The sequence below is a fragment of the Capra hircus genome, chromosome 9, assembly GCF_001704415.2.
Source record: "Capra hircus breed San Clemente chromosome 9, ASM170441v1, whole genome shotgun sequence".
Taxonomy (NCBI): domain Eukaryota; kingdom Metazoa; phylum Chordata; class Mammalia; order Artiodactyla; family Bovidae; genus Capra; species Capra hircus.
In genome coordinates, this window is record NC_030816.1 from 88,901,280 (window position 1) to 88,919,487 (window position 18,208).

At 55.8% G+C, this 18,208-nt stretch overlaps 1 protein-coding gene across 3 annotated transcripts in view; it reads right to left on the bottom strand.

The window, feature by feature from the left end:
• Nucleotides 1–18,208, bottom strand: part of RPS6KA2 (ribosomal protein S6 kinase A2) — a 224,629-nt gene that overhangs the window by 54,853 nt on the left and 151,568 nt on the right. For all 3 annotated transcript variants that reach the window (XM_018053462.1, XM_018053461.1, XM_018053460.1), the window contains exons 4-10: nt 17,040–17,120; nt 15,862–15,941; nt 12,264–12,370; nt 9,566–9,603; nt 7,428–7,570; nt 4,095–4,165; nt 734–822 (exon numbers count right to left, since the gene is read on the bottom strand). In XM_018053462.1, coding sequence (XP_017908951.1) covers nt 734–822; nt 4,095–4,165; nt 7,428–7,570; nt 9,566–9,603; nt 12,264–12,370; nt 15,862–15,941; nt 17,040–17,120 — 609 coding nt within the window. The remainder of the gene's footprint in view (nt 1–733; nt 823–4,094; nt 4,166–7,427; nt 7,571–9,565; nt 9,604–12,263; nt 12,371–15,861; nt 15,942–17,039; nt 17,121–18,208) is intronic.

An 18,208-nucleotide genomic window follows, 5' to 3' on the forward strand; every position in this document is an offset into this window, starting at 1 on the left:
TGGGCACATTTTCATAACAAAACCTTGGTACTGAAATCAAAGTCTCGATCACCAGCAGATCCGCTGGTGGCAGGTCGCGTGATGGCTTCTCAGGGTGACAGACCAGAGAGGTCCCTCTTCTCCACAGCTGGTTCTCTCTTGTTCTGCTTCTGGCGTGGACTCGGGACCCAGCTGGGTGCTTCTTGATTCTTTGTCTGGTGCTGCCAGCCCTTCCAGAGACAGCCCAACAGTCCCTCGCCCACTCTGCCTTTTTGCAGTGATCTCAGGAGCCAGTTTAACAAGACCTGTTAAAATGCACTGCACAGGACGATGGTTGCGCCTCAGACAACCCTATCTGTACAAGCAGCGGGGAAAGAAAGGCGCCCTCCCCACCCCCCAGATCTGTGCACTCCGATTATCTCTGCTTTTCACACGTTCCCTTGTCAAACACACTGCGTGTTTCCTACGCATGAGGTGCCATGCTGGCTCTGGAGGTCTTCCTCACAACCCTGTGAAGAAGCTCCGCTACGACCCTCGCTTCACAGGTCGGGAAACCAGGTGCAGAGATGGCCAGCCCTTTGCTGAAGGTTGCACAGCACGGAAGTGCCAGGTGGGACAGGGTCCTGGTATTCCGGCCCCCCACCTGGCGCCGCCATGCAGGGCTCCTCCTGAGCTCCGCTCCCCGCTGGTTCACACCTGCATGTCCTCCACGTTCCAATCACCCCCGGGTGGCTCAGGGGTCAGGGGAGCTTACCCAGCCGGTTGCAGGGGTTCCGTTTGAAGAGCGCTCTCAGCAGACTCTGGGCCTCCACGCTGAGGAACTGCGGCATGCCTAGCTTGGCTCTGAAAAGCAGTCATATTTTAGGGGAAGAAGGACAAGCCGAAGGGGGACCAGAGTTTGCTCCAGTGCTCTGGGTTTCTGCAGTCAGCATCCACAGAGAAATCCAATCAAACCAATAGCAGCTATTCACAGCAGCTGTTTAATAATTCATTAAAAAACAATAAAGCCCCTAAAAATAGACAGCAATGCTCCCATGAACATAAGTAACATTTTAAATGGAAATTAACTATGTTTTCTGAGACAACGACATCAAAGGCTTTGGAGAGACGAGTGGCGTTGCTGACATTTTGGGAATCTCTCTCGGTTTGATGAGGCAGCTGGATTCTCCCATCTGCGTCCAGTTTAGTCTGTGGTCACATCTGGGAAAGGAGGGCCTCGCAGCCCCCTGGGGTCCTGGACACCCCCCACCTCCCTTCAGGAACCACGTGACCACAGTCTGATGCTGCCCCTTCAGAAATGCTCTTACTCCCGAGTGACAGGCTGTAAGTTCACACCTGGGATTTGATGGGAGGAAATTATTCTAGCTCCAGAAAAAGGTCTTGTGCCCCCTTAGAATGAAAAGGGGTAGAAACCATCAACAGAAACAGCGGACTGCAGTTACGCACATCATCAGAGTAAAGGTCCCCTGATACAGGAAACATTGTCCATGGGATGTCTCTTATTATGGGATGCCTCTTATTTATAAAATGACGTGATCTACAAAAATGCAAGGTCTGTAGGTGCCTCTTGGTTTTATAAAAGTTGTGTGTCCACCTGCAAGCAGAGTTTGAGAGAGCTGGTCACGAGGCCAAGCAGCTTCCCAGCTTCTCCTGCAGGTGCGGTAAGCGCCCCCCTCTGCCCCCCTCCACCTCCCCCGCCCCTCCCGAGCAGGGAAGGCTGGAGTGACTTGGAGTCCAGCTGTTCCAGGGGCCACTTGCCCACTCTCGTCTGCCCTCTGCCTGCTTCTCTCTCTCCCACGGACTGCTATTTGACATCTGGCTCAGATGAAGCCTGTTCACATTTAAGGAGTTACAGCAAGGGACTTCCCTGCTGGTCCAGCTGTTAGGACCTAGCATTTCCACTGCAGGGAGCATGGGTTCGACCCCTGGTCGGGGAACTCTGGGGAATCCCAGGAGCCATGCAGTGCAGCTGACAAAATAACATGATGTTTTAAAAAAGGATATTACAGAAAGACTGGCTCTGTGTTTAGATCTCTTTCTAGGGTTCTAGGTCATGAGGCCAAGCAGCTTCACAGCTGGAAAAGTTCAGTTTTCATTCCAGTTCCAAAGAAAGGCAATGCCAAAGAATGCTCAAACTACTGCACAATTGCACTCATCTCACATGCTAGTAAAGTAATGCTCAAAATTCTCCAAGCCAGGCTTCAGTAACATGTGAACCGTGAACTCCCTGATGTTCAAGCTGGTTTAGAAAAGGCAGAGGAACCAGAGGTCAAATTGCCAACATCTGATGGATCATGGAAAAAGCAAGACAGTTCCAGAAAAACATCTATTTCTGCTTTATTGACTATGCCGAAGCCTTTGACCTTGTGGATCACAATAAACTGTGGAAAATTCTGACAGAGATGGGAATACCAGACCACCTGACCTGTCCCTTGAGAAATCTGTATGCAGGTCAGGAAGCAATAGTTAGAACTGGACATGGAACAACAGACTGGTTCCAAATAGGAAAAGGAGTACGTCAAGGCTGTAGATTGTCACCCTGCTTATTTAACTTATATGCAGAGTACATCATGAGAAACGCTGGACTGGAAGAAACACAAGCTGGAATCAAGATTGCCGAGAGAAATATCAATAACCTCAGATATGCAGATGGCACCACCCTTATGGCAGAAAGTGAAGAGGAGCTAAAAAGCCTCTTGATGAAAGTGAAAGAGGAGAGTGAAAAAGTTGGCTTAAAGCTCAACATTCAGAAAACTAAGATCATGGCATCTGGTCCCATCACTTCATGGGAAATAGATGGGGAAACAGTAGAAACAGTGTCAGCCTTTATTTTTTTGGGCTCCAAAATCACTGCAGATGGTGACTGCAGCCATAAAATTAAAAGACGCTTACTCCTTGGAAGAAAAGTTATGACCAACCTAGATAGTATATTGAAAAACAGAGACATTACTTTGCCGACTAAGATCTGTCTAGTCAAGGCTATGGTTTTTCCTGTGGTCATGTATGGATGTGAAATTTGGACTGTGAAGAAGGCTGAGCACCGAAGAACTGATGCTTTTGAACTGTGGTGTTGGAGAAGACTCTTGAGAGTCCCTTGGACTGCAGGGAGATCCAACCAGTCCATTCTGAAGATCAGCCCTGGGATTCCTTTGGAAGGAATGATGCTAAAGCTGAAGCTCCAGTACTTTGGCCACCTCATACGAAGAGCTGACTTGTTGGAAAAGACTCTGATGCTGGGAGGGATTGGGGGCAGGAGGAGAAGGGGACGACCCAGGATGAGATGGCTGGATGGCATCACGGACTCGATGGACGTGAGTCTGAGTGAACTCCGGGAGATGGTGATGGACAGGGAGGCCTGGCGTGCTGCGATTCATGGGGCGGCAAAGAGTCGGACACGACTGAGCGACTGAACTGAACTAGGGTTCTAAATGCAAAACCTATTTTCATGGTAAAATATTCTGCATGAACATTAAGGAGAAAGTTACGTTCACAGTCAGTCACAGGCTTCCCAGATGACAGTAGTGGTAAAGAACGCTCCAATGCAGAAGACGTGAGACGAGGGCTTGATCCCTGGGTCGGGAAGATCCCCGGGAGGGGGAAATGGCAGCCCACTCCAGTTTTCTTGCCTGGAAAGTCCCATGGACAGAGGAGCCTGGTGGGCTATAGTCCATGGGGTCACAAAGAGTTGGACACAACTGAAGCGACTTAGCATGCACACACTCCAGTCACACGGGACACACGACTCCTGCCCATGTCAGGCAGGAGAGCTCAGGCCCCGGCATAAGCGGGCAACAGGCAGGCTAGGGAGGCTCTCTCAGGAGCCCCTGCACCCTCTGCCCCTGAGTCTGCGTTTCTGAAGGTCACCAGCTATCATGTCTAAAGACCCTGCCACGGGACAACTTTGATGAGCTCTTCACGGATGGGAAACAGAATCTTCGATAGAAGATTTCATCAGAATCACACCCCACTCACTTTATCCACTGACAGGGAAATGCCAAGAGTGCTCACTACCATCATTGCCTACTGGATACTCCTGGTTTCGAAGACGGAAGCTCTTGCTATCAGAAGGGGCGAGCAAGTGCTGGGGTGGATCCCAAGGTGGGAGTTTGACTCACTTGAGGATGAGGGCCATGGTCTCCTTCCTGTCCTTCCCCTGGAATGGCAGCGACCCCGTGAGCATCTCGAACTGCAGAGCAACACAGAACGGGAGCAAGTGTTCAGACCAACCCCACTGCCCAGTGGAGAGACCCAGACGGACAGGGTGCGCCCGAGCTCAAGTGGCCATTCAAAATCCTGGTCAGTTATGTGCGGGCACGGGCCCACATGCTTGCTTAGAACAGAGCCGCACAGTGGGCCTCGGTATTCAGTGCAGAGATGGATGGGCGGGCGATGGACATGGTCACCAACTCAGCTCCACAGCAGGGAGCGGGGGTCAGTGCCAGGACAGGAACCTGAGGGGACAGCAGGACATGGCCACACACCTTCCACGGGGGCGACTGAGGACCCGTCCTTCCCTGGCGGGTGCAGTGGAGCAGCTCAGTGAGGAGGAGGCAGGGGAGGGGAGGGAGATCTTTCAGTCCAGATCGAATGCAAGGATGCCCTGTGGACTCTGAGAGCTGTGCAGCCTCGTCATCAGCAGGACGACCATCCTCCTTCACCTGACTGTGATCCCCCGGCCCAGCGGTCACGAGACACTGAACGTGGAGCGGACAGGCCCCTAAGTGGGTAATTCAGGACGGAGTGTCCTGAGCCCGAGAGCAGGGTGGCCGGACAGTCCCTGGAGTGAGGACCACGGCAGACAGCAGGGGTGAGAGGCCGGCCTCTCTGGGCCACTGTCTCCAAAGTCTGGGGCCATTTCCTGGGGCGCAGGGGCGGGGGGGCCGGGGAGCCCAGGCCCGCTCTGCAGTCACTGCCTGTGGACCCTCGGGGCCCAGACCTTCCTGGGCTGGGGACCCGTGAAGGTTTCCCCTGTGCCCGGGAGACCCTCGCAGAGACAGGTGTTCATGACACAAGATGAGACGCTTGTGTTCACGAGCCAAGATGAGGCAAAGCACCAAGAGGACACAGAGCCGGAGCGCCGCCTCCTGCCCTCCTCTCTCCTCGCTCTGCCTCTCACGCCTCTTCTCCCTCGGTTGTTTTTCATTTCATCTTCCTTTTTGTGTCTTCACTATTCTTTATTTTTCCCCTCAGTCTCTCCATTTATTAAACATGCAATGATTCTGACCAGAAAACAGCAGGTAAGGCATATTTTATCTTCATGGGGTAGATTTTATGTCTGCTGTCTTAATATAGAGATGTGGGCGAGGCGGATAGCATGTCCCTGCTCCCCCAGGAGCCTCACAGCGCTAACTCCAGGTGGCTCTGCCGCATGTGGTCTTGTGTGCGGTCTTCTGTAACGTGCTGGCCACTAAGACGGTCCTTCTCCCCAGGCTCAGGCCGGCCTCCTGCTCTGCCACTGATGAAGATCTGGTACACAGAGACACACGTGGCGTTCTGTGACTTCAGAGCTTTGGGCACGGGCTCCCTGGGGAACCGCTGTGTGGTCTCTGGTGAGCCCAGTGTTCCCCCTAAGAGCTTGGAGAGTGTAGGGATGGGGTCCAGGGACAAGGGGAAGCCAGGGGCCCTCAGGGAGCCCACCCCACCCCGTGCTTCTCAGGGGGATGGAGGGGGACAGAGGGGGACGGAGGCTGAAGAACCGGAATCGCTCCTGAAGATGCAGAGCTGTGACCTGGGACCAGGAAGCCCGTGTCAAGAAGGTGATACCAAACTTCTGGTAAAATCTGCAGTGAGGGGGCTGACACCACGCGCCTACCCCCACCGCACACCCTCCAGACAGGGTGACGAGGAAGCACCCACATGGACGGGAGCAGAGCCGTGGAGGCGGCTACCTTTCAGGGGGGAAGCTAACCTGACGGTCTCGCTGATGTATCTAAAGAGAGACGGCTGGTCGGAAGGGACAGCTGGAGGTCCCATCTCAGGGGCCTCTGCCGTGAAGACGGACTGCGTCTCAGCTGAGGCCACTAGACGTCTAAGTAACCAAGAATGCAGCATCACCAGCCCTGGCAGCCAGCACTCATGGGGCCCGCGTGAGGTCAGCAGCTTGTGCCGACCACCTTGCCTGGGTTAACCCGCTTCATCTGCTGTGACTCTGTTTGGGGAGCAGCCTTCTCATCACAGTGTGACTTCCTTGTGAGTGGCTGGAGGGGAAAGATCACACTGACTCTGGAGGTGGGGGCGCTGCCCAGCACAGTGGGCGGTCTCTTCCGGAAACCCATGTGCTGGCATCTTGGCTGAGGCCGTGGGAACTGACCCCCGCCCCGTGAGCTGGTTCAACATGTCTGCCCTGTAGACAGAGGTCAGGGGTCTGTGCTAAAAAGTTCAATCAGCCCGCACTTCTGAGTCCGCGGGACCAGAACCTAGAGACCAAGTGAGTCTCCTGGGTGCCAGCCGGAAGGCACGTGGGTGACACCCTGCAGGACAGAGGCCAGAGGTCCCGTGGCCAGGGGGTGAAGTGTATGCTGGAAAGAGGCAGCTGAACAACCTCCGTGGAATCTCCGAGAACCCCCATCACTTGCTCTCCTCGTTCATTAGACGCACACGGGGGAGGGGGCTGGACAACCCGGAGAGGCCACGATGCTTCTCCCATCCAGGGTCAGACCCAAGAGCCTCAGAGGTCTGGTTCCTGCTGAGGACATGCAAGCGTGGAGGGGCCGCCAGCCCAGGGCCCAGTGCAGGGGGGCTGGACGGGGGCAGGGGACGAGGAAGGCTGAGGACGGGAGGACCGTGTGGGCCAGCGCCACTTCTGTCGTGACGACAGGGCACCCCGTCTAGATGGTGCTTGCTGCACGCTCTGCAAACACACGATCCGAAGAAAATCCACGTTTCTAGATGTAGATGTAAAATGCTCCACTCGTGTATTTTGGTTCATGCTGACTTTTATGGCTAAGTGGAGGGATTCTGTGATTGAAATAAGAAAAGCATCTTTAATCTGGAAATGACCGCACCCTTTAAAATAACATTAAGAGCGTTAAGAATAAAGAAGGTCTGACTCTTCACACATCTGTATCCTTAGCTGAATCCCAGCTCTGTTTCCCGATGCTGGGAGCCTGGGGAGGACGGAGGGGAGGCTGCCAGGAAATGCCAGGCTCAGGGACGGATGAGTCACACAACGGGCATTGTCTTTCTGGGTTGTTCCCGGATCTCTGAGCTCCGGGGGTGGGCAGGCGCACGGGGGCACAGAGACCCGGGCGCCTGTAGACTGTGGGTGCCGCCCCACCGTGCGCACACCATATCATGAGCACGCCCCACTGCGCGTGCGCATGCTCGCCCCACCGCGCGCACACCATACCATGAGCGCGCACACCATACCATGAGCGCGCACACCATACCATGAGCGCGCACACCATACCATGAGCGCACACACCATACCATGAGCGCGCACACCATACCATGAGCACGCCGAAGGACCACCAGTCCGCACTCTGCGTGTGGCCGCGCCGGTTCACCACCTCGGGCGCCATGTACTCGATTGTCCCACAGAAGGAGTAGGCTCTCTTGTCGTGGTCGATGGCCTCTTTACTCAGCCCGAAATCTACGGGGACACACAGCACACAGCGCTCAGTCTCCGGGCGGTGCTCAGACCCCTGGCTGCCCGGCCAGCTCTCCCCCTGCCGCCCTCCTGGGGCCACGCTGCCTGCAGAGGCTGAGCCAGGCCCCGCGCCTCCCCGTCAGATTCTGTCGGGATGAACACGTCCAGGAGTGCTCGAGAGGGCACCCAGAGCCTGGGTTCTGATGCCCGACGCCACTTCCCAGAGGCCGTTTTTGGCAGGACACCCTGGATGTCGGCGGCCTGGGGAGAGGCTCTGGGGTTGCTCTGATGGACAGGCATGGAGAGGACCCTGTTCCAAAGGAAGGGACCAGAAAGGGGTCACAGGCAGAAGGGTGCTCAGGAAGGCTGCCCCCAGTGGTGAGGCAAAAAGCGGAAGACAGACAAGTCTGACGGGGCTTCAGAGCTCCTGCCGGTCACCATCCCCAGATCTCATCCTCAAAGCCAGCCAAGGGGGCCTTCCTGCCACGCTCATGTTACTGCACCCAGGGGGTGGGGGACACAGTGAGCACGCCGGTCCTGAGACTACAGACCCCTCCAGTTCATCACCTGTGAACTTCTGGTTATGTCACCTCCTCCCGGGCCGAGTGAGGACCGAGAGAGCCCGCTGCTAGAACAGCCTCCCCACCACCCACGTGGGTCTGACACTCGCGACCGAAGCAACCTGCTCTGCACATCAGAGTCTCGGGGGCTTGTCTGTCATTTGTGCCAAAATGACAAATCATGACAAATGACTAACTCGGGGTCGCTAATAAATAACAGAGACGGCAAAGACTGCATCAGAGGAAGCCAAAATCCTCTGATCAAGTCCCCCAGGTCGGCAGGCGTCCAATGTGCTGCTGGGGAAGAGCAGAGAAACAGCTCCAGAAAGAACGCAGCAGCTGGGCCAGAGCGGAAGCAATGCCAGCTGTGGATGTCTGGAGGTGAAAGTAAAGTCCGAGGCTACAAAGAACAGTGCTGAATAGGGAGCTGGAACCTCAGGGCCACGAATCAAGGCAGATTGGAAGTAGTCAAGCAGGAGATGGCAAGTGTGAACGTCGACATTTTAGGAATCAGAGAACTAAAATGGACTGGAATGGGTGAATTTAACTCAGGTGACCATTATGTCTACTACTGTGGGCAAGAATCCCCTAGAAGAAATGGAGTAGTCATCATAGTCAACAAAAGGGTCTGAAATGCAGTTCTAGGGTGCGATCTCAAAAACGACAGAATGATCTCTCTTCGTTTCCAAGGCAAACCATTCAACATCACAGTCATCCAAGTCTATGCCCTGACCACTGATGCTGAAGAAGCTGAAGCTGAACGGTTCTAAGACCTACAACACCTTGTCGAACTGACGCCAAAAGAAAACCCTATCATTCCAGCTACCTCTGTACACGTGTGTACACGCGGGGTTTATGTAACACACGTGTGCAGTTCCTCACTCGGCAGAGAAACCCAGAGAGGTGTTAGCAGAACCTTAAATCTCCGTGAAATGCCTGGCTGGCACTTCGGAACTGTTTTTACCCGGGTGCAGAAGTCAGGTTTAGGTTCCAGCTTGTAAGCGTTAGTCTCTTCTGCTGCTCTCCATGTGGGCAGCACAGAGGCGCCAGCAGGCCAAAGTGGGCTCAGTAGCAGCCACACCAGTGGACACTGCAGGTGCCCTCCGACCTGTGGCCCCCGCCTCTAGGGTGCCTCCTGAAGGGTCTGTCACACTAGTGCCCCATTCCCAGGCATAATTCATGAGAAACTTAAAAAGCCCAACTGTTTGACATTAGAGAGAAGTTACGGTCAGTTACTCTGTACTCTGTGCTGGGGCGGGGTGGGCATCAGGAGCGGGGTGAGCCAGCCCAGGGGAGAGAAGAGGCCTCAGGGAGACCAGAAGGAGCCGCGGCCACAGGGACGTGTGTGCACGCGCTGCTGACGGAGGGCCTGGGCTGGTGCCCCGTGTACCAGGGTCCGGACGAAGTCAACAGTGAGGGGTGGGAGAGACTTACACACCTGTGATCTTAATATGCCCCTCTTCGTCCAGGAGGATGCTGGAAGAAAGGGGAAGAAAACAGATGCTCTGAGACGAGACACACGAAAAGGGCACGTGGACCCCAGGGGACCCGCCCAGGCCCCAGGGAGCAGTCTCCATGCCAGAGGGGGAGGTGTCTGCTGGCCTCCCGGCCGCTGCATCCCTGGTCAGCAGCTCCTGCTGGGTCGGGCATGCACAGACACTTGGGGTATGGGGGCAGGGGGCACCCCTGTGTCCTTGTGCCTGTTCACCAGGCTAGCGGGGACGGCAGGTCTGAGACCGTCTCAAGCCTGGGGGGACGGTTTGCCCCCCGCCCCCAGGACTGCCTGCCCTGTGAGAACAGGGCTGAGATGGGCCAGGAGCGCCTGAGCTGTGCAGATACAGAGCCCCTCAGGGATCTCCTGTCCCCAGGCAGGCACTGGCTGGGCGGAGCCTGCTCCCTCTCTCCAGATCTCTCCGGGAGCCCTGTCCCGGCTCTCGTGACCAGCCCAGAGCTCCAGGGAAGCCCGTGAGACCTCAGGCTGGTCCCCTGGCTCTGGCCCTCATTGAAGGCGTGGGCCACCTGGGACCCCCACCGGGAGCCCCGTCCTGCCACCCCCAGCTCTCTGCCACGGGGCCGGGCTCACTCCCGCAGGCCGCACGGAGGGGCTGGAGGGAGGCCAGCACCCCGTGAGGCCCTGCTCCAGGCTGCAGCCCACGGCTTCCTGGGGGCTTCCAGTCGTCCCGTCTCGCTGTTCACTGTAACTAAACCCTGCTCTCCCAGCTTCTGGGAGGTGTCAGCCCAGCTCCAAAGAGACCAGGATGAGGATTGTGAGGATTAACACGTGGACCCGTAAACACATTTGGGAAAGGGAGGAAGCTGGGACACAGGTCACCAGGAGGATACCAGGCTGAGGGCAGTGTTGGTCACAGCAGGATGAACGCCGTGTGATGCCACTCGCGTGGGGACCCAGAGTGGTCAGGTCCGCGGAGACGGGGAGTGGGGGGTGGGAGGTAGTGTTTCCCCGGGGACAGAGTGTCGGTTTTGCAGGATGGAGAGTTTGGGGATGGAGGGTGGTGATGTACAACAGCGTCAGTGTTCTTGACACGACTGACCTGTGCCGTTGGAGATGGTCCATTTTATGTTATAGTCACCTTACCACAATTAAAACAAATCAGCCATGGGATTAAAAGTAACACCCACTATTTCATGGAAAAGGGCCGGAAAATTTACAGCATGTAACTGAGATGACAGTTTATAATGAAAGAAGCAAACGTTCTCATCTTTGCTTGTCAGTTACACTTCATCTTTGCCCCAGAAGTGAGCAACTTTCAAGATTAACTCCCTACTAATTCTCGCTGACAACAAAAATCCTTGTTCTTCAGCCTGCAATGACGTATCACCACGTCTAACTGCCGGATCTCCCTGACCCTTCACAAGAGGGAGACTCGGGGTGCTGCCCTCCGGGGGGCCCAGGGCTCAGAGGAGGGGTCACGGTGGCCCAGCGCCCGCAGTCAGAAGGCAGCGTTTGCAGGGCACGGGGACACTCAGGAGAGGGCCTTTCACGGTTATTCACACATTCATCATTCACACGTGCGGCCAGAGATGCCCTGCCCAGCGGGCAGTCAGGCTGACGCCTGGCGTGGGTCTCAGGAAAACGCACTTTGCGTCAGAGGCGTGCAAAACACTCCTGGCCCCCAGGCAAACCCAGATGCTTCCGTCAGTGGCGGCTGCGTCTCAGAGCCCAGTGTGTGTTTTTCTCAGGTCACAGCAGGTGAAGGAGTAAGGGACAGAGAATAAGGTGGGGGAATTCACTTCCTGTGCCCTCGGGGCCCGGGTTGCCTTGTGTCCCAAGCCTTGGGGTCCCGCCAGGCCCCACCTTATCCAGCAGCAGGCGTGGACCTCAGTCTATGGGGGGAGGGGGGTGGGGTGGGGGGTGTTGTCGACCGCTTCAGGGGGTTGAGAAATCACCAACTCTGCAGCAGAGACCACTGAACTTAAAACTGCACCCTGTAGACCCCTCCTTTCCAAGTGGGTCCCTCCTAGACTGTGTCAGCTCTGCACAGAAAACAGCAGGAGAATGCCTGAAATAAGAACATTACTATGTGGGGGGACTTTAGAAAAATTTAGACTGGATTAGCAAGATGTCCTAGAAACAACATTACAGATGATTGTTGCCAAAGGTACAGGAATCTGCTTGGGATCTGGGCTGGGAATCTGGCCCACTGTCCTTTAGGAAAGCTTGGAACAGCTCAGCTGACTCGCCACCTAGAAACGGGCCCAGGCAGCTGAAGGGCTTCCAGAACCTGGAGGTGGAGGTGGGCTGGAGGCCAGCCTGGAGGAGGAGGTGTGTGGGGGACGTGCCCCCTGCAGGACGGGCCCCACCTAAGAAGGGGGACAGCAGGTGTGGTTGGAGGGGTGGAGGGCCACCTCCAGCCTGACCAGCCTCCCTTGAACCGCAGGGGTGTGGCCTGGCCTGTTTCCTGGGTGGGAGGAGTTTGGAGGGTCAGGGGGAGGGGGCAGGGCCATCCCACACCTCTCAGCACAAGCCATGCCTGCATCTGGCCTCTTTCGGGGGGCAAGCAGGTGGAATCCTTGTGTGTGGGGATGGTACCGGGACGTCCCCGGCCTCCAGCCTGACGTGTGCGCACAGGGGAACAGGGACAGAGTGAGGTCTCTGCAGGGCGGGGGCTGCTCACTTCTCTGGCTTCAGGTCTCTGTAGATGATGCCCAGGCTGTGCAGGTGGTCCAAGGCCAAGGCCAGCTCCGCCAGGTAGAACTTGACGTCCTCCTCCGTGAACATCACCTGCAGGAGACAGAGGAGGCTCAGCCTGCTCCGTCCGCCAGGTGTAGAGAGCGGGACGCTGCTCCTGAAGCCCGCCCTGAGCCCTGGGCCCCGAGCCCCGAGCACTGAGCCCCGAGTCCTGAGTCCTGAGTCCTGAGCCCTGAGCACTGAGCCTCGAGTCCTGAACGCTGAGCCCCGAGCCCCGAGCCCTGAGCCCTGAGCCCCAAGTCCTGAGCCTTGAGCACTGAGCCCCGAGTCCTGAACGCCGAGCCCTGAGCACTGAGCCCCGAGCCCCGAGCCCTGAGCCCTGAGCCCAGCTCCTCTCTGCAGACCGTGGCCCTGACCAGGCTCTTCCAGCTCCTACAACAGAAGACTGAGTTCTCGTCAAAGTTTCAGGACCAGTGAACCTGGGGGCTCGTCTCACAAAGTGACTCGGCTTGTGGGTGGAAGACTGGGCCGGGTTCTCTCCTCTAGCTTCTCTTGCCCCTCAAACCATGTGGCGTGGGAGTGTGTTTCTGGGTTTATGCTTTAATAGAAGTGCCTGGGATGTTCAGTTCAGTCACTCAGTTGTGTCTGACTCTTTTCGACCCCATGGACTGCAACACACCAGGCCTCCCTGTCCATTATCAACTCCCGGAGTTTACGCAGACTCATGTCCATTGAGTCGGTAGTGCCATCCAACCATCTCATTCTTTGTCGTCCCCTTCTCCTCCCACCCTCAATCTTTCCCAGAATCAGGGTCTTTTCAAATGAGTCAGCTCTTCGCATCAGGTGGCCAAAGTATTGGAGTTTCATCTTCAGCATCAGTCCTTCCAATGAATATTCGGGGCTGATTTCCTTTAGGATGGAATGGTTGGATTTCCTTGCAGTCCAAGGGACTCTCAAGACGTCTTCTCTGCCTGGGATGTACCATTTTATTATAATACAGCCAGCTAAACCATGCTGTGAAGGTCGACATAAACAGGCCTGAAAGATTTCCTGAGACCACGTCTTGAATCTCATTTCTTCTTCAGACCTTATATCTTCACCCCTCAGGTTACGGATGAGGAGCCACTGTCTCTCTGAAGTGGACGAGTCCACCAACACGACCCACTCATGTGGTGTCGGCAGGTGTCTCTCTCGGGGAGGCTGGTGGGAGAGGGATCCTGGCTCAGCTGAAACACGCTCAAGGCCACAGCGCCCAGCAGACCTCAAGGTCATTGCCTCCCACGGTCTCCCTGTCCATGGTGGCTGTGAGAACCAGCATGCAATTCTGTAGTCATCTCACCAGCAAGCCAGATGCTTCCAGAAAGCATTCTCTACCTGCACTCTGAGAAGTCAGCATCACAGAGAGCAGAAATCCATGTCATGGCTGAACTCCCTCTGAAAATCAACGCACCAGCAGAAGGCTGCCCAGGAAGCTGGGGCCAGGATAAGGGTCGTCTGGGGAAACGAACGTGATGTCGTCAGGCTGGTGCAGGTGGAGCTTGTCCCCTTCACAAATGGGGTGCCTCCCAGAGGGGCTGGGACATGCACCCCAAGTCCTGGAGGGAAGCATCAGGGTCCCGCCAACCCTCGCCACCCCTCCAGCCTCTGGAATCGCTTGTTCCGTCTCCACGCTCGACCAGCACCTCCTTCCCTGGCTGGGTCTTTCTTCCCTAAATTGGCCAGCATGCTCAGGGGGCTTCTCTGTCGTCAGATGCTGCTGGCTGTCAGGGTCTCCTACACCTGACCGTCCCCACTTCTGGACATAACCACCCGAGTGTGCCTGCAGTCCAGGCTCACAGTCACCGTTTCCCCTTCTTGGCTGTTCCTGGGACTCAGCTCAGGATGGCCTCCAAGTTCAAATGACAAAGGGTTTCTCTTCGGGAATGAAACACCCACGGATGTGAGTTCTCGAAGGAGTCAGTGCTGAGACCGACACTCACAAGGATGCCGTCCAGTGGACTTGGGGAAAACAATGGAAAGAAAATACTTTTTCACATAGGGTTGGGGTTAGGGTAACGTTCATTTCCCGTGTGTCCGTGAACTCTGAGACCCTGTTGAGCCCACTGGACAGCTTCACTTCAGCTCTGAGACAGAGGGTCTTACAGGAACCTTATGTGTTCCCACTGGGAGCCACGTAGGGTTTTTTGCTAATCGTCGCTGCCTTTTTGGTCCAGAAGCCCAACAACAGGGTGTGTCACACCGGATGCGGCCTGACTCTTGCAGACAAGTTGGGGAGCAGACCAAGAGGCGCCAGGCGAGAAACGCCAGCCTCAGTGATCCAGCCTCTCTGGACACTGAGCTCAGCTGGGAGGCAGGTTAAGGGACCAGAGACCTGCTCCCAGAGGGCTTTTGGAGAACTTGGACCGGATTCTCCCAGCCATGCTTTCAATCTATATTGCAAAGAGCCCGATACATCAGTTGTGCTGTGACCTGGCGGTCCGGTGGGAGATGGAGGGACAGGGCAGCCTGAGGTCTCGGGGACCCCACCCTGCGCCACCGTGATTGACTGCCCACTTCGGAGTGTCACGCAGGGTGGACGGCTCGCCTGCTGTGCCAGTGGGCGGTGAGGAAAGGGAGCGGGCAGCTGAACCCTCTGTTATGGCCAAGAGGAACCCCGCGGCTGGGGGGAGGCTGCATCAGAGGGTCGCAAACCTGCTGGTGCGTCGTCACCTGCGCTGCCGCCCTCTCTTCTGAGTAAGGGGAACCGCACAGAATCATCAGGACGAAAAGCCCAGAGTCACCCCTGCCGGGAGCAGGAGCCTGGGTTTTCCATCCCATGAAGCAGAGGCCAGAGAGCTCCCACGCTGAGCCGCGAGACATTCCGGAAAGTTCCCAAGTCAGGTGCTGGGGGCGAGGATAAGCCCCGGGGCTGTGAAGTGGCTGGGGGTCATGCAGGTCTCCCCTGCGCAGCCCTAACTGGACGCCCCAGACGCCCCTCCCAGGAAGAGTGGTCCTCGTGTTAACAGCATCTTCCTACGGTGGAAACTGAGATCCTGTGAAATAGTCTTTCCCGCGTAACATAACCAAGTTTCCATCTGCTCTACACAGGGTGGCTCGAGAACTCCACGGGGGTCATGGGAAGTCTCTTTTCTGAAGACCCTTCCCTGCTGGCTCAGTCAGTAAACAATCTGCCTGTGAGACAGGAGACCTGGTTCGATCCCTGGGTCGGGAAGATCCCCTGCAGAGGGGCATGGCAACCCACTCCAGTACCCTTGCCTGGGAAATCCACGGACAGAGGCGCCTGGCGGCCTACAGTCATGGGGTCGCCAAGAGTCGGACACGCCTGAGCGACGAACACTTTCTTCAGGACAACAGACTTCTTCTCCGTGTGACTTGCGAGACTTCTTTAAAACAAGTAACACACCTATACACACCACACACCCCACCACCATCACACGTGCACACGTATACTGCACACTCACACAGGCACACGCCACCCAGCACGCATGCATGTACACACGCACACTCACACGCAGCCCCTCCTCCCACCCGCGTCCCACAGACTCTAGACAGCCACCCACAGCCCCCCGGCCCACACCGTGTACCTCTTTGGAGAGCCGGGTGAAGAGGTCCCCTCCGCGCAGGAAGTCCAGAATCAGGTAGAGTTTCCCCTCTGTCTGGAAGGCTGCGGACGGAGAGAGGTGAGAGCGTTTTGGGGTCGCAGTGCCTGGGGTGGCCGTCACTCCCTTGGGGCCAGCGCTGAGCGCTAGGAGCCCGTCTGTCTTTGGCTCAGACAGTACTGTGTGGTCTATAACGCCGAGTCATTTCAGATGCAGGCCTGGGGCAGGGTGGACAGCGTGGGGGGCAGCGCTCGGGGAGAGGGGGCCCACGGCAAGGAGCTCCGCCTGCGCTTCTCATGAACAGTCTGGAGACTATTTCTCTCCCTCTCCTACGCCCTCCCCTTCTTTCCTTTCTTAATCACTAAGGGGACTGAAAGACACGCAGGGAAAAGTGTCAGTAGGTCCCCGGGCTCTCACCACCTCTGGGAACACTGGCCACCTGGGTCTCGTTGGAGGGTCGGCTTTGCTGTGAGCTGCTTGGGGAAGGGCAGGGCGACTGGACCATCCGGGACCACCCTGTCCTTCTATGGAGCTGCTTCGGGGAAGCTCAGGGTTCAAGGATGCCCACTGCCTGTTCCTTCTCTGAGGGCCACACTGGGGATTGGGCAGCCTGGCTACTGCACCCGGGGGCCATGGGGCTCGTGTCCTTGGTTTGGGCCCCGAGGGCCACAGGTAGGGGCCTGCGGTCCACAGTTCCACCCCCACCCACCACGAGCAAGGGCACGCCTCGGTCAGAGGGGTCTGCCGGCGCGTGAGGGTCAAGAGAAAGTAATGCCCGTGGCCACCGGCGGTCAGTCCAACGCTACCGCTGGCCCGTCACGTGGCGTCTGCGTCACACACAGGGCATCTGGCTGGAAGGGGCACTGACAAGTGTGTGAAGTTTCCCACACACTTGGAAACTTCATTTACTGAACATCGAGGCCAGAAGCTTATAATGTTGGGGCTTTAGAAGTGCAGGGCTTCCCTGGAGGCTCAGCTGGTGAAGAATCTGCTTGCAGCGTGGGTTCCTGGGTTCCATCCCTGGGTCGGGAAGATCCCCTGGAGTAGGAAATGGCAACCCACTCCACTATTCTTTCCTGGAGAAACCCACGGACAGAGGAGCCTGGTGGGCTACAGTCCCTGGGGTCGCAGAGAGTCGGACACGACTGAGCACACACACGCACCGTAATGAAGCTTCACGATGAAAGGGTGATTCACCTCGGCCAGAATGTCTCTCTCCATCTTTGACCTGACTCGGTCCCGAACTGCAAGACAGAAAAAAAAAAGAAGACTTTCAAAGGCAGGAGTCAGGTTCTGGAGAATGCGGAACACAAAACTTTATTTATTTATTTATCTTTAATATAAATTTATTTATTTTAATTGGAGGCTAATTACTTTACAATATTGTATTGGTTTTGCCATACATCAACATGAATCCGCCACGGGTGTACACGTGTTCCCCATCCTGAAGCCCCTCCCACCTCCCTCCCCGCACCACCCCTCTGGGTCGTCCCAGGGCACTACCCCTCTGGGTCATTCCAGGGTACCACCCCTCTGGGGCTGCTTTTTAATGTGCTGTCCAGGTTGGTCGTGGCTTTTCTTCCAAGCAGCAAGCGTCTCTCAATTTCACGGCTGCTGTCACCACCGGAAGTGATTTTGGAGCCCAAGAAAACAGTCTGTCACTGTTTCCATTGTTTCCCCATCTATTTGCCATGAAGTGATGGGACCAGATGCCATGATCTTCGTTTTCTGAATGTCGAGTTTTAAGCCAGCTTTTTCACTCTTCTCTTTCACCTTCATCAAGAGGCTCTTTAGTTCTTCTTTGCTTTCTGCCATAATTGTGGCATCATTTGCATATCTGAGGTTATTCATATTTCTTTCAACAATCTTGATTCCAGCTTGTGCTTCATCCAGCCGACCATATCACAGGACATACTCTGCATATAAGCTAAATAAGCAAGGTGACAGTATATAGCCTTGATGTTCTCCTTTCCCAATTTGGAACCAGTCCTTTTTTCCACGTCCCATTCTAACTATTGCTTCTTGACCTGCATACAGATTTCTGAGGAGGCAGGGAAGATGGTCTGGTATTCCCACCAGCTGAAGAATTCTTCACTGCTTGTTGTGATCCATACAGTCAAAGGCTTTGGCTTAGTCAATAATGCAGGAGTAGATTTTTTTTCTGGAAATCTCTTGCTTTTTCTAGGATCCAACAGATTTTGGCAATTTGAAAACTTTAGATATAGATAATTTCCCACTTTTTTTTTTTGTCACAAACTTCTCTAACAGATACAGAAGTTTAAAGAGCAGGCTGAATGGCCACTCCTGAAGCCTCCACCTGGATTCAACAACT